This window comes from Oncorhynchus nerka, linkage group LG28, assembly GCF_034236695.1.
Source record: "Oncorhynchus nerka isolate Pitt River linkage group LG28, Oner_Uvic_2.0, whole genome shotgun sequence".
Taxonomy (NCBI): domain Eukaryota; kingdom Metazoa; phylum Chordata; class Actinopteri; order Salmoniformes; family Salmonidae; genus Oncorhynchus; species Oncorhynchus nerka.
This window is the reverse complement of record NC_088423.1, coordinates 43,528,828-43,545,968: the sequence shown is the minus strand read 5'-3', so window position 1 is coordinate 43,545,968 and position 17,141 is coordinate 43,528,828. Positions and strand designations below refer to the sequence as shown.

Genomic DNA, 17,141 nt, shown 5'->3' with positions numbered 1-17,141 from the left:
CTCCTTCCATCAGCAAGGGCATTGAAGATGAAACGTGGCTGGGTCTTTCAGCATGACAATGATCCCAAACACACCGCCCGGGCAACAAAGGAGTGGCTTCGTAAGAAGCATTTCAAGGTCCTGGAGTGGCCTAGCCAGTCTCCAGATCTCAACCCCATAGAAAATCTTTGGAGGGAGTTGAAAGTCCGTGTTGCCCAGCAACAGCCCCAAAACATCACTGCTCTAGAGGAGATCTGCATGGAGGAATGGGCCAAAATACCAGCAACAGTGTGTGAAAACCTTGTGAAGACTTACAGAAAACGTTTGACTTCTGTTATTGCCAACAAAGGGTATATAACAAAGTATTGAGAGAAACTTTTTTTTGACCAAATACTTATTTTCCACCATAATTTGCAAATAAATAAATAAAAAATCCTACAATGTGGTTTTCTGGTTATTATTATTATTTTTTTCATTTTGTCTGTCATAGTTGAAGTGTACCTATGATGAAAATGACAGGCCTCATCTTTTTAAGTGGGAGAACTTGCACAATTGGTGGCTGACTAAATACTTTTTTGCCCCACTGTAAGGAAATCGGTCATCATCAGGACTGACTTTACCACTCATGTATGTAGTCAAATGCGTATTATTGAGTAGAACTTTGGTAGTGATGAATAGTACGTTTTTGTTTTGTGGCAATATTCTGTCTTATGCTTGCAACTAGAAACAATTGCATAATACTAACTATTACAAATTGATGGTCCTTGAAAATAAATATTAGTGCTTGAAGAAGTACTCAAATCCTTGAATTTGACTTGCCACGTGTTCCAGTTCCCGCCAATATCCAGCAATTTCATATAGACATTAGAGGAGTGGGACAACATTCCACAGGCCACAATCAACAGCCTGATCAACTCTATGCGAAGGAGATGTTGCGCTACATGCGTCAAATGGTGGTCACACCAGATACTGACTGGTTTTCTGATCCACGCCCCTAACTTTTTAAAGGTATCTGTGACCAACAGATGCATATATCTATTCTCGGTCATGTGAAATCCATAGATTAGGGAGGGCCTAATGAATTTATTTAAATTGATTGATTTCCTTATGTATGGTAACTCAGTTAAGTCTTTGAAATTGTTGCGTTTTATTTTAGTTCAGTATAATTTACTTGTGTGGCTGATAGCCAAATAGCGTTGCACTTCTCTGTCCCTTGATGAAAATTACACCTGCTCTTTCCATGAGACTGACCAGGTGAATCCAAGTGAAAGCTATGATCCTACATTGATGTCACTTGTTAAATCCAGTTGAGGAAAAGCTTGTGAATCTTTGCCATTCAGAGGGTGAATGGGTAAGGCAATATGTCAGTGCCTTTGAATGGGGTATGGTAGTAGGAGTACCGGTTTGTGTATCAAGAACAGCAACGCGGCCTCCCGGGTGGCGCAGTGGTTAAGGGCGACTCCTGTGGCGGGCTGGGCGCAGTGAGCGCTAACCAAGGTTGCCAGGTACAGTGTTTCCTCCGGCACATTGGTGCGGCTGGCTTCCGGGTTGGATGTGCGCTGTGTTAAGAAGCAGTACGGCTGGTTGGGTTGTGTATCGGAGGACGCATGACTTTCAACCTTTGTCTCTCCCGAGCCCGTACGGGAGTTGTAGCGATGAGACAAGATAGTAGCTACTACAACAATTGGATACCACGAAATTGGGGAGAAAAAGGGGTACAAAATTACACAAAAAAAACAACAAAAAATCTGCAACGCTGCTGTTTTTTTCACGCTCAACAGTTTCCTCTGTGTATCAGGAACGGTCCACCACCCAAAGGACATCCAGCCAACTTGACACAACTTTGGGAAGCATGGGCCAGCGTCCCTGTGGAATGCTTTCGACACCTTGTTGAGACTCAATATAAAATGCAGGTGAAATGGTTTGAGAAACAGATTTTTTGATTGTCTGCATTTTGAAAATGCTTATTTCTGAAAGCAAATGCGTCCCCCTGCATTTTTGTCAGTGTTAACAATTGGCATACGATCTTGTGTAAAAAGGTTTCGGTTCCATCAGTAAACAAATGATTGTATCTCTGTCCTATGGTGAGTGTGGATCTGTGTGTGTGTTCCCTGCAGGCTCAGCAGATGCTCTCGGCCTGCCTGGAGAAGGTAGATGTGTCCAACACAGAAGGCTATGACATCTTCATCACTCAACTCAAAGAAGGACTGAAGAATACCTCACATGAGACTGCAGCCAATCACAAAGTGGCCAAGGTGAGTCACACTCAGCGCTCTGGGAGGAGGCTTTCCTACTAACAAAGGATGCACATTTCGATAAATGTGGCTGCCGATTAACCAACCCCCATTAACCAATTAACAAATGGTTAAATTAGTTCCAAACAGTAAAATGACGTGACCAACATAAAATACCATTATATTTTAAGAGCTTAAAAGACGGGACAATAGCAAGCCTATCCTCTCATATTATTGAACATGTGACTACTGTAATGAAGCAGACAATGTAATATATAATTTCCAAAATGCATTTTTTGGGATAACACTGTTCTGAAAGGCACACTTGATGTGAGCCATTTTCATGTGACCGAGAGTAACATCTTCGTTAGCAATAGGGGTGTGTTGAGTTGTCGGACAAAACGGTTGTCATAACGAATATGGGCAATCTTTTAAATGATCCGTGACTGGGAAAATCGCCATTTTCGGGTACCGACACGCATCTTTCTCATGTCAGTCATTTGGTTCTACATGGTCTAAATAACTCAACTGCCTGTAAAGAGAATGGCAGGCTGTAGGCCTACGTTGATTCTGCTGCTCTGAATGGATAGTGAAGCTGCATCTCTCCGTCCACTCGCTTCATGTCGTCACCCGATCAGCTTTCATCTTAATTTGGTGACAGATTCTCGTGAATAAAAAATAAAAAAATCTGCATAAAAGCAATAAGCATTTTCCCATGAGACGTTTCCATCAAATTGACTTGTTGTGGAGAAAATGGTGTGAGTGATGACGTAGTGCACGTAAAAATAACTTTTGCTGTTAAATTCCCATGTACCGAATAAAAGATACATGTTCAATGGGTTTTGTGACAACTGTTGCATTATTATAGCAAATGTACCCTCTCTGGGGTTGGCCAGTGCACTCTAGCCAACAGGTCAAACAGTGTGAGTGTAGCTTTCAAATTCTCTGTCCATATTCTCATTATGTGTTTGTCAAACGGCAGCCAAGTATCTAGCATCATTTCACCAGAATAACCCCCTCTATATTTATTGGAAAGCAGCATCATGTTCACCACCGTGCGCTTTCAACACCCTGTAAAGTTCGTCATAACTTATTTAATCTGTAACCTTATAAACTGCATGCTTTCCCGAGTTGTAGTTGGAGGACCACACAACGAGTCATTGAGTGACTCCAAGTTTATATCAATATGTGTGCATACTGTGGTTCCTCCTTTAAAAAGGAGCCTAGAGGTACCCAGCGTCACGGCTTCATTGCTCCAGACCACCACAAGCGGGAGTTGGAGAACTCATTATGCATTTGGGTCCCAAAGTTTTTATATGACCAATCATATTGGGTGGTTTCAATGACGAATTTGACGCGAGCCACCCGACCCTGGTGACTTCAGCAAAGATGGCTGACAAAATATAAATGTAAGTAGTTATAACGTCGTAATGAGTCGAGCAAAAAACATGTACAACTGAGAGGAAAATGTTAGTTAATGTAGAGACAAACAATTGTGCATATTTTTTTGTCATAAAGGTAATTTACGAAAATGATTATTTAGCAAGCTTTTTTTTGTCTCTGTCATATCCAATACCAGGTGTATCAAACTCCATTATTTTATTGATGCTGTGTCTGCATGTATGTATTACAATTATACACTTCAACAGTGTTTACCACTCCTGCTCCTGGGACATCAATGATTCCACATTGTAACTATGCAAATAGACTAGAAACATGATTTAAGTAAAGGCTGATTTTGTTTTTCATATATACAGAATAAAAAACATTACATCCTGCCAGCATGCCCTGAATGACGCTATTTACTCTGAGACCGGCATAATAATGTAATGAAACGAGCAGGTTTCGAGCTCTCAACATTCTAGCCCGAAGTCCAGCATGCTATCGACTGTGCCCAAATTTATTGAGTTGGGGCCGACTGTGGCTAAAACACTTTATCAATTGGAATCATTATGTGGAAAGGGGGAAAAGTATTATTATTAGTTTTTCACAAGAGTAGGAGAATGGGCTATTAGCTGAACAATCGACTATTCAACCTTTACTAAAGAATTGTCTAATAGCTGAGCTAGGTGTGAACCCCCCTCCCCAACTTGAGCTAGGTGTGAACCCCCCCCCCCCCCCCCCAACTTGCAACAAATAATTTGTATCGATCTATCCACATCTACCTACACACAGTTAATGTTCTCAGAAAAAAATATATATATATATGTGTGTGTTTGTGTGTGTGGATACAGTTGAAGTCGGAAGTTTACATACACCTTAGCCAAATACACTTAACCTCAGTTTTTCGCAATTCCTGACATTGTAATCCTAGTAAAAATTCCCTGTTTTTAGTTAAGTTAGGGTCACCACTTTATTTTAAGAATGTGAAATGTCAGAATAATAGTAGAGAATTATTCATTCAGCTTTTATTTATTTTATCACATTCCCAGTGGGTCAGAAGTTTACATGCACTCAATTAGTATTTGGTAGAATTGCCTTGAAATTATTTAACTTGGGTCAAATGTTTCGGGTAGCCTTCCACAAGCTTCCCACAATAAGTAGGGTGAATTTTGGCCCATTCCTCCTGACAGAGCTGGTGTAACTGAGTCAGGTGTGTAGGCCTCCTTGCTCGCACACGCTTTTTCAGTTCTACCCACAAATGTTCTATGGAATTGAGAACAGGGCTTTGTGATGGCCACTCCAATACCCTGACTTTGTTGTCTTTAAGCCATTTTGCCACAACTTTGGAAGTTTGCTTGGGGTCATTGTTCATTTGAAAGACTCATTTGCGACCAAGCTTTAACTTCCTGACTGATGTCTTGAGATGTTGCTTCAATATATCCACATAATTTTCCTTCCTCATGACGCCATCTATTTTGTGAAGTGCACCAGTCCCTCCTGCAGCAAAGCAACCCCACAACATGATGCTGCCATCCCAGTGCTTCACGGTTGGGATGTTGTTCTTTGGCTTGCAAGCCTCCCCCTTTTTCCTCCAAACATAAAGATGGTCATTATGGCCAAACAGGTCTATTTTTGTTTCATCAGACCAGAGGACATTTCTCCAAAAAGTACGATCTTTGTCCCCATGTGCAGTTGCAAACCGTAGTCTGGCTTTTTTTATGGCGGTTTTGGAGCAGTGGCTTCTTCCTTCCTGAGCGGCCTTTCAGGTTATGTCGATATAGGACTCGTTTTACTGTGGATATAGATACTTTTGTACCTGTTTCCTCCAGCATCTTCACAAGGTTGTTCTGGGGTTTATTTGCACTTTTTGCACCAATATTACATTCATCTCCAGGAGACCGAACGCGTCTCCTTCCTGAGTGGTGTGATGGCTGCGTGGTCCCATAGTGTTTATACTTGCATACTATTGTTTGTACAGATGAACGTGGTACCTTCAGGCGTTTGGAAATTTATCCCAAGGATGAACCAGAGTTGTGGAGGTCTACAATTGGCTGATTTTCTTTTGATTTTCCCATGATGTCAAGCAAAGAGGCACGGAGTTTGAAGGTAGGCCTTGAAATGCATCCACAGGTACACCTCCACTTGACTCAAATGATGTCAATTAGTCTAATTGACATCATCTCAGAAGCTTCTTAAAGCCAGGACGTCATTTTCTGGAATTTTCCAAGATGTCAAGCAAAGAGGCACGGAGTTTGAAGGTAGGCCTTGAAATACATCCACAGGTACACCTCCAATTAACTCAAATGATGTCTAATTGATATAATCTCAGAAGCTTCTTAAAGCCAGGACATCATTTTGGGGAATTTTCCAAGCTATTTAACGGCACAGTCAACTTAGTGTATGTGAACTTCTGACCCACTGGCGTTGTGATACAGTGAAATAATCTGTCTGTAAACAATTGTTGGCAAAATGATTTGTCATGCACAAAGCAGATGTCCTAACCGACTAGCCAAAACTATAGTTTGTTAACAAGAAATGTGTGGAGTGGTTGAAAAACTAGTTTTAATGAATAGTTTTAATTATGTAAACTTCCGACTTCAACTATATGTACAGTGGGGCAAAAAAGTATTTAGTCAGCCACCAATTGTGCAAGTTCTCCCACTTAAAAAGATGAGAGAGGCCTGTAATTCTCATCATAGGTACACTTCAACTATGACAGACAAAATGAGAGAAAAAAAATCCAGAAAATCACATTGTAGGATGTAATTTGCAAAAAAAATCATTATAGTGGAAAATAAACATTTGGTCACCTACAAACAAGCAAGATTTCTGGCTCTCACAGACCTGTAACTTCTTCTTTAAGAGGCTCCTCTGTCCTCCACTCGTTACCTGTATTAATGGCACCTGTTTGAACTTGTTATCAGTATAAAAGACACCTGTCCACAACCTCAAACAGTCCTTAAACCTGTTTCACCTCTAGGGGCAGTATTTTCATTTTTGGATAAAAAACGTTCCCGTTTTAAACAAGACATTTTGTCACGAAAAGATGCTCGACTATGCATATCATTGACAGCTTTGGATAGAAAACACTCTGACGTTTCCAAAACTGCAAATATATTGTCTGTGAGTGCAACAGAACTGATGTTACAGGCGAAACCCAGATAAAAATCCAATCAGGATGTGCCACCTTTTTTGAAACCGCTTCATGCCAATGACTCCTTATATGGCTGTGGATGGGCTACGAATGAGCTTACGTTTTCTACGTATTCCCCAAGGTGTCTACAGCATTGTGACGTCTTTTTACGCATTTATTTTGAAGAATAGCCGTAAGGGACCACATTGAGCAAGTGGTCACATGATTGCTCCTGCAGAAAATATTGCGTAAAGTACACAAGTCGATTCTTATGAGAAAGCAATTGTCCCGACGGATATATTGTCGAATAGATATGTGAAAAACACCTTGAGGATTGATTCTAAACAACGTTTGCCATGTTTCTGTTGATATTATGGAGCTAATTTCGAAAAAAGTTTGGCGTTGTAGTGACTGCATTTTCCAGTCAATTTCTCAGCCAAGCGTGAAGAACAAACGGAGCTATTTCGCCTACAAAAATAATATTTTTGGAAAAAAGGAACATTTGCTATCTAACTGGGAGTCTCCTGAGTGAAAACATCTGAAGTTCTTCAAAGGTAAATTATTTAATTTGATTGCTTTTCTTATTTTCGTGAAAATGTTGCCTGCCGGTAGCAGAGCCTAGCATAACATTATTCCATGATAAACTTGACAAATGCTTGTCTAGCGTTGGCTGTAAAGTATATTTTGAAAATCTGAGATGACAGTGTGATTAACAAAAGGCTAAGCTGTGTCTCAATATATTTAATTTGTGATTTTCATGAATAGGAAGATTTTCTAGGAAGATTTATGTCCGCTGCGTTATGCTAATTAGTTTGAGGCTATGGTTACGCTCCCCGATACGGGTTTGAGAGTCATAAGAAGTTATTAAGAGGCTCCTCTGTCCTCCACTCATTACCTGTATTAATGGCACCTGTTTGATCTTGTCATTAGTATAAAAGACACCTGTCCACAACCTCAAACAGTCACACTCCAAACTCCACTATGGCCAAGACCAAAGAGCTGTCAAAGGACATCAGAAACAAAATTGTAGACCTGCACCGGGCTGGGAAGACTGAATCTGCAATGGGTAAGCAGCTTGGTTTGAAGAAATCAACTGTGGGTGCAATTATTAGGAAATGGAAGACATACAAGACCACTGATAATCTCCCTCGATCTGGGGCTCCACGCAAGATCTCACCCCGTGGGGTCAAAATTATCACAAGAACGGTGAGCAAAAATCCCAGAACCACACGGGGGGACCTAGTGAATGACCTGCAGAGAGCTGGGACCAAATTAACAAAGCCTACCATCAGTAACACACTACGCCGCCAGGGACTCAAATCCTGCAGTGCCAGACGTGTCCACCTGCTTAAGCCAGTACATGTCCAGGCCCGTCTGAAGTTTGCTAGAGAGCATTTGGATGATCCAGAAGAAGATTGGGAGAATGTCAAATGGTCAGATGAAACCAAAATATAACTTTTTGGTAAAAACTCCAAAAACTGTTTGGAGGACAAAGAATGCTGAGTTGCATCCAAAGAACACCATACCTACTGTGAAGCATGGGGGTGGAAACATCATGCTTTGGGGCTGTTTTTCTGCAAAGGGACCAGGACGACGGATCCGTGTAAAGGAAAGAATGAATGGGGCCATGTATCATGAGATTTTGAGTGAAAACCTCCTTCCATCAGCAAGGGCATTGAAGATGAAACGTGACTGGGTCTTTTGTTGGCACTTCGATATGTCCCATAAACACCACAATTGGTCCTTTTGTTAGATTAATTCCGTCCATATATATCTAAAATGTCCATTTATAAAGCGCGTTTGATCCAGAAAAAAACAGCTTACAAAAACGCAACGTCACTACAAAATATTTCAATTGTTGCCTATAAACTTTGCCAAAATATTTCAAACTACTTTTGTAATACAACGTTAGGTATTTTTAATCGGTCAAATTGTAGACGGTGCAATCTGTATTCAATACAGGAAAGAAAAGAAACCAGCACTGCTTTTCACATCTTGCGCAACTCACAAAAGTATCCCCAGTTCCGAGTTGGCCTACTTCTTCATAGCACAAAGGAAAAACCTCAACCATATTCCAAAGACTGGCGACATCCAGTGGAAGCGGTAGGAACTGAAAATAGGTTGCCATTGGATATTTAATGGGAAAGACAATATAGGGAACAGAGAGAGAAAATAAATAATTCTGAACAGTTAGTCCTCTGGGTTTTGCCTGCTACGTAAGTTCTGTTATACTCACAGACATGATTCGAACAGTTTTAGAAACTTCAGTGTTTTCTATCCAAATCTATGAATAATATGCGTATCTTATATTCTTGGCATGAGTAACAGGAAGTTGAAATTGGGCACGCTATTTATCCAAAAGTGAAAATTCTGCCCCCTTGCTGTTTCCGTCAGGCCTGTCGTGATATTTATTTTGGTCAACTTGAACTTTACTCACATTAAAAGGTTGGATGGAAACCTGGTTACAGACATGCTCACCTAAGGGTGCTGCTCCTAATCTGCAGCTTTTTTGCAATGAGAGTGTTCAGGTAGGTATTCTGCCAACCTCTATTTAGGCTTATTAAAACGCTTCTGTTTTTTCCGATCACGAGTATCATCCAATCCGACTATCAACTGTCAGTTTATGGATACAATTATGCAGGGCTGGTCCTGGTGCCGGAAGAAATGGGAGAAGTTTTACTGGCGCCTAAACAATTATGCTGTTATGTGTTTTTTTTTGTTGCGTTATTTGCAACTTATTTTGTGCATAATGTTTCTCCCACCATATCTTACTGCAAAAAAATTGCTTTTCGGATTAGACAAAGATGTTTTCTTTAACAAGCAGGATGCACGGGATATACTACTAACACCTGACAAGGCCAACATCCCCGTTATTGGAAAGAGAACGAGGTACAGAGGACACAGAGCAGGGTGCCTCGTAAGGATCTGTGGAAGGCGAGTGGGAATGCGGCTGTTACGTCAATATTACTTGCCAATCTTTGGACAATAAATTAGACTAGGTACGATCACGAATATCCTATTAAAAGGACATCAACCTGTAACATCTTATGCTACTCTGTTTGTCATATATGCATAGTCACTTTAACAATACCTACATGCACAAACTACCTCAATTAGCCCGACTAACCGGTTACTGTATATAGCCTCGCTACTGTTATTTTTCACTGTCTTTTTACTGTTTTTAAAAAAAATTCTTTACTTATCTATTGTTCTCCTAATAATGCAATTGTTAAGTAAAACAATAGGTGTTGTTTAGGGCCTGTAAGTAAGCAATTCACTGTAATGTCTACCTACACCTGTTGTATTTGGCGCACATGACAAAAACTTTGATTTGATTCTTGCAGCCCCAACAAGAATAGTCCCAGTAAGCAAAATTTAAGTTGAAAAATCCCATCTAAAATACGTTGAAGCGCGGTTCAATTTAGGTTCTGAAGGAAAAGTTAAGACACATGTCCGGACGTTGAAATGTATTTTTTCCCCTCGATTCTTAATGAAAGTTGAAATTATGTCAATTATCGACATCTATGTTTGGGTCAAGGTCGGTCCAGACCGGGGCAAAACTAATTGCATTCTAAAGTCAATATCATGATTAGTTTATTATTGGTGTCAGATGTGTTGGCTGGGGAAAAAGTATGAGTGAATATCAGCTACCCAACTTTATCAGGAGGAAATATCCTGAGCCTATTTGCAATCTGTTTACACCCTGGGAAATGCATGAGTATTTTCTTTTTCGCTATGATCAGCTCGTACAAAAATGTATGGATACAAACTGGAAACAGCTGATCATGACAATTTAGCTCATAACTTGTGGACCGCTGATGTGAGTAGCCTGATTGTCCATTTCACTTTGACTTGTCCTGTTTTTAGAATATGGTGTTAACATGTCAGCGCATTTCTTTATTTTATTTGTCGCCATTTAGGTTAGGCTATTTGATCAGGAAAAACCTGCATGATGTAACAAGTTTATATCTCATTACATTGTCATACATTTTATCTCCAGCCTGTAGGCTGCAGAGAAAGCCTCATGCTCTTCCTACCATTTTCTACTGAGACTGAGCCATTAGTTGTAAAGCAATCTACTTTCTAACGATATACACTGCTCAAAAAAATAAAGGGAACACTAAAATAACACATCCGAGATCTGAATGAATGAAATATTCTTATTAAATACTTTTTTCGTTACATAGTTGAATGTGCTGACAACAAAATCACACATTATCAATGGAAATCAAATTTATCAACCCATGGAGGTCTGGATTTGGAGTCACACTCAAAATTAAAGTGGAAAACCACACTACAGGCTGATCCAACTTTGATGTAATGTCCTTAAAACAAGTCCAAATGAGGCTCAGTAGTGTGTGTGGCCTCCACGTGCCTATATGACTTCCCTAGAACACCTGGGCATGCTCCTGATGAGGTGGCGGATGGTCTCCTGAGGGATCTCCTCCCAGACCTGGACTAAAGCATCCGCCAACTCCTGGACAGTCTGTGGTGCAACGTGGTGTTGGTGGAAGGAGCGAGACATGATTTCCCAAATGTGCTTAATTGGATTCAGGTCTGGGGAACGGGCGGGCCAGTCCATAGCATCAATGCCTTCCTCTTGCAGGAACTGCTGACACACTCCAGCCACATGAGGTCTAGCATTGTCTTGCATTAGGAGGAACCCAGGGCCAACCGCACCAGCATATGGTCTCACAGGGGGTCTGAGGATCTCATCTCGGTACCTAATGGCAGTCAGGCTACCTCTGGCGAGCACATGGGGGGCTGTACGGCCCCCCAAAGAAATGCCACCCCACACCATGACTGGCCCACCGCCAAACCGGTCATGCTGGATGATGTTGCAAGCAGCAGAACATTCTCCACGGCGTCTCCAGACTCTGTCACGTGCTCAGTGTGAACCTGCTTTCATCTGTGAAGAGCACAGGGCACCAGTGGCGAATTTGCCAACCTTGGTGTTCTTTGGCAAATGCCAAACGTCCTGCACGGTGTTGGGCTGTAAGCACAACCCCCATCTGTGGACATCGGGCCCTCATACCACCCTCATGGAGTCTGTTTCTGACCGTTTGAGCAGACACATGCACATTTGTGGCCTGCTGGAGGTAATTTTGCAGGGCTCTGGCAGTGCTCCTCCTGCTCCTCCTTGCACAAAGGCGGAGGTAGCGGTCCTGCTGCTGGGTTGTGGCCCTCCCACGGCCTCCTCCACGTCTCCTGATATACTGGCCTGTCTCCTGGTAGCGCCTCCATGCTCTGGACAATACGCTGACAGACACAGCAAACCTTCTTGCCACAGCTCGCATTGATGTGCCATTCTGGATGAGCTGCACTACCTGAGCCACTTGTGTGGGTTGTAGACTCCGTCTCATGCTACCACTAGAGTGAAAGCACCGCCAGCATTCAAAAGTGACCAAAACATCAGCCAGGAAGCATAGGAACTGAGAAGTGGTCTGTGGTTGCCACCTGCAGAACCACTCCTTTATTGGGGGTGTCTTGCTAATTGCCTATAATTTCCACCTGTTGTCTATTCCATTTGCACAACAGCATGTGAAATTTATTGTCAATCAGTGTTGCTTCCTAAGTGGACAGTTTGATTTCACATAACTGTGATTGACTTGGAGTTACATTGTGTTGTTTAAGTGTTCCCTTTATTTTTTTGAGCAGTGTAGTTCATTTTATGTCACAATGCGTTTGATTTGGCCACTGGGGGACAAGGAGAACCCCAGCTCCACTAAAACCATTGATGGCTATGTGCTTATTTCAAGGGATTGTTAAATAAATGTTAACTATTTGGTTTAAATGTCATATATTGAGTGTAGTCAGAACTATACATTTCTGGTTTATTCCATGCAAAACATTTGCACACACTTAGCTCATAGTTATACAGGCAGTAACTGCATGATTTCCATGATCAGTAAACATCAATGATCATGCAATTTCAGATGCCAAATGGACAGGTACTTTCAGGTATGTAGCTAGCTTTGCAAACAACATCATTTTGGAAAGAGCTCGACATTGACAAGTCCTCGTTCTGGTAAAGTTTTCAGTCATACTACCTTCACCACCACTATAGATGGCTACCAAATCAAAGTATTTGTATATAGTCATCTAGTTTATCCCCTGAAAGTTTGCTTGTTAACTAGCAATGGAAGGCCAGAACTTCCTCCCGCCAAAACAGGCTGAGATTTCAGGCGGTCTTTTCAAACAGCTCTTATACTAAAAGGGCATTATCATCATTTAAAAAATTTGACCATATTATTCCAACCTCAGTGTGGAATGTTTTTGACTGCACTGTGCCTTTTAAGACGGGCGGATAAGAGCATTGGGCCAGTCATCGAAAGGTAGATCGCGATTTCGTTAGTTGAGCAGTAGCAAACCAACAAAAAAATATACGGTTCTGAAACACCCGTGAGTTGTGTTTGGCGCCTTGTCCTACACCTTGTTGCTATGTGCATTATAGCAAAGTTAACCAGCATGTTGGTGTTGAGAACGATGTGGCGGAGGCAACAACAGATTGAAGAGATGAGAAAACAGCCCTTGTCTTATTATCTAAGAAAAGTGAGGAGAGAGGAAACCCCAACTTAATTAGATCTATAATCAAAAGCCTAACTGTTAAATGTGCCTGGCTTTATAAATCATCCATATGTACTATATCAAGAGAAACAAGACACATCCTGCTTGTGTTGCGTGTTTCAGTATTTGTTTGGCTGCTGTTTTTATATTTGCTATGCTCTAATACATTTTTTCATTAGAACTGCGCCTCTGGTATTACAAAGAAAAAAAAGGATTATTATTTATTTAGTGTTTACACTGTTCCAAATGGTCAAATTTACAGTTCAATAGTTAACACACACGGACGCAGCGGTCTAAGACACTGCATCTCAGTGTAAGAGGCGTTACTACAGTTTCTGGTTCCAATCCAGGCACGTTGTCACATTCGGCTGTGATTGGGAGTCCCACAGGGCAACGCACAATTGGTCCAGTGTTTTTGGCATTTACATATGTCCCCATTAAAAAAAAAAGTATATTTTTTTATACCTTTTTATTTAACCAGGCAAGTCAGTTAAGAACAAATTCTTATTTACAATGACGGCCTGGGAACAGTGGGTTAACTGCCTGTTCAGGGGCAGAACGACAGATTTGTACCTTGTCAGCTCGGGGGTTTGAACTTGCAACCTTCCGGTTACTAGTCCAACGCTGTAACCCATTACCAGTAAAACATAATCAAAACCCATTTCTTTCACTTACTTGCTATTCTGTTACGTTAATTTGTTCAGTTGTTTCATATTTCAACCAGGATTTCATCATGCATGTCAAGCAGTGAAGTTTCAGCACTGTCTGTCCGTGGCCTTTCTTCCTTGGTGCGCACGGTCACTATGTCCATTTCCATCTTGTCCAGCTGTGTATGTAACATTTCACGTAAACCCTGTTTTTCTTGTCTGCATTGAAATAGCGGTTCTTGTACTTAGCATCGGGCATGGTTGCGACACAGTAAAGCGAGAATGCCACCCAATTGCTTGTTCACAGCCTGTCGGCAGTTTTGTTCAGCAGGCATTTCACTGCCATGACAGAGGGTATCAAGTCTGCTGCAGGCACAGTTGATGAGCTTATTTATCGAGTAAGTTCGAATGGAGCTAGCTAGTGTGTTCATGTTTCAAACATGTTCTCAAATGCCGTTGAAATGGCAGCAGCGGCATGACAACCAGCACATTCATGAGCATGCAATACTACTTTCCTCAGTACAAAATCCTCGACGACCCACTGCTGTCAGACTCGGCATGCTCATGGGGCTGATATCGCTGGTCCAAAGGTCAGTCGTGAAGCTAATAGCAGTGACTATATTACTGTGTAACTCCGGTAGGGCAACATCTGAAAAATAGCGCACTTGGTAGTGTGTACAGGTGCTCGACCAGTTGCGAAAGTCCGCATCACCCACGACAGAGAACGGTTGATTGTCAAGGGCAATGAATTCCATTATCTTGGTGTTAATGAATGTCGCCTTTGAGTTGTCTCGCTGAAATGTTATTACTCTTTCAAATGACTGCTCGGCTTGACTTATCGAGCCACACAGTAGACATTGTGGGCTCGTTTAGGAATGCTGTGTTGCATGTGTAGCGCAAACTTTTTTTGTGGCGCCATTACGTCATGTACCGACGTTATATAGATAAAGCACGTCAGCTTTGACATTGTGAAAAACCATCGGCGTTGAACTAGACATCGGGCCGATGTTGGTCTTTTTTAGCTAATATCATCTGATTCCGATATGTTCACCGATATATCATGCATCCATAATAATATTAATCACCCTCTTTCTTGATCTCCTTTTTGTTATTATCATTATAATAAGTAATTTAGTTAGCATTAGTAGACTTAGTATAGCAGCCTTGTATAACTACCATTGAACTGTAGGCCTAAGCGTGATAAACACTGATGTTCTGTGGTAGTCGCTGCACCAGGGAGGAGACAATGGGTGCTAGTCTTTTTCTTTTTTCTTTTTTTTTCCTTCACAGAGCAGCAAGTTTGAGCCAGGCACAATCAAATCAATTGCGGTCGGACTCCTTCTAGTCACTTGTCTTAATTATTTCATCTAACAGAGATCTTAAAGCATTAGACAAGCTCAGTGCATATATTGGGCGGCAGGTGACCTAGTGGTTAGAGCGTTGGGCCAGTAACCGAAAGGTTGCTAGATCGAATCCCCAAGCTGCGAAGGTAAAAATCTGTCGTTCTTCCCCTGAACAAGGCAGTTTACCCACGGTTCCCCGGTAGGCCGTCATTGTAAATAAGAATTTGTTCTTAACTGACTTGCTAGTTAAATAAAGCTTAAGAAAAAAATATATATAGTTGATTTTAAGCACAAGTGTCTATATATGAAAAAATACATTTAAAAATGTAGACCAATCGATTGGACAAAAGAACAGGTCGAGCAAGATATTTTGTGTTGTCTGGAACAGCCCTGCCTCCCTCACACAGGACTGGGTGACCTACTTGTTCAGTCTTATTTAAAAGTGATGTCTGTAACAGTATATGTTGTTCTATAACCAGTGAGTGACCCAACACATGACTCTCACAGGTTTCTACTCATGCACATGTTTTAGCCCTGGTTCCATTGCTGAGAACCAGGGCAGAAGAATCCACTCCACTGGCCGTCAGAGTGCCAACCTGCACTCTGTTACATCAAGATAATTTTATTGCCCCATTTAATTTAGCACCCATTGCTTTAGCTTGCTATGTGGTGAATGTTTTCTGTATCAAAAGAAATACACTCCCCTTGCAAATCCAATGCAGGACCAAGGCCTGGTATTTGCAGTTTACCTAACATCGGGCATCTCTTCCTTGGCCGGATCCCAAGTCACACTGCTGGATTTGCCTTTTCACTCTGGATTTGACTTTTCACTTTCCCAGTGACTTGTCACAGAGTGGCATACATTGTATAATATATGTGAATTTGGGCGAACCCTGGTTGTATACTTTTATCTGCTGTACCAACAGGGAAGGGAAGCAGTATTACTAAAATGACACACTGAAGGGACACCCTTCTCTCTCCTTCCCTAACGCTGTCTGTCGCTCTCTCTCTCCAGTGGGCAACAGTGACGTTCCATCTTCCACACCATGTGCTAAAGTTGGTCGCCAGTGCCATCGTGAATGAGCTGAAGAAGATAAACCAGAATGTCGCTGCCTTGTCTGTGGCCTCGTTCATAATGGACAGACTCTCCTACCTCTTACCAAGCGCACGGTCTGAGCTGGGGGTGGGCCCAGGGCGCTCTGTAGATAGGTGAGCAGGACCTTAAACCATGACAAACCTCACCGTGCACCACAGAGGCGTGAAAATCACTGAATTAACTTTTATCTCTCCATTACCAATTTTATGTTTTGCCGTCATTTCTGAATTAATAAGGTATTGACTCTTGCTGTCTGTCTTTCAGATCATTAATGTACAGTGAAGCCAATAGGAGAGAAACGTTCATGTCATGGCCCCACGCCGGGTACAGGTGGGCACAGCCTGACCCTATGGCCCAAGCAGGATTTTACCACCAGGTAGGCAGTGTAAGGACACCGTCTCCCATCAGCTCTCTGTCTCTAATGCTTACATATGAATTGATTTACTATTTCATCCTCCAATTACATGTTTATCATGCATGCACACAAGTTTGCATGCTGTTTGACAGACACGTTGCTGTATGGCACACTATTGCTGACGCAGTATAAAATATATTTATTGCTGTTCATAAAGTGTAATAGATTAGTACTTGACTTGGAGTTTCTCACAGTTTGGAAATGCCTTGTCTCTCTTCGTTCCCTCTGCAGCCTGCCTCCACCGGTGATGACAGGGCCATGTGTTTCACATGCAGTGTCTGCCTAGTGTGTTGGGAGCCCACAGATGAACCATGGTGAGTGACACATACTGTGCATTTGGAAAG

General features: G+C 41.8%; 1 protein-coding gene across 1 annotated transcript in view; it reads left to right on the top strand.

The window, feature by feature from the left end:
- The window catches only part of LOC115113252 (baculoviral IAP repeat-containing protein 6-like), a 142,214-nt gene that overhangs the window by 17,867 nt on the left and 107,206 nt on the right, over nt 1-17,141 (top strand). The window contains 4 exon segments of the mRNA XM_029640721.2: nt 2,097-2,234; nt 16,302-16,495; nt 16,647-16,758; nt 17,029-17,111. Of these exon segments, the coding sequence (XP_029496581.2) occupies nt 2,097-2,234; nt 16,302-16,495; nt 16,647-16,758; nt 17,029-17,111 (527 nt within the window).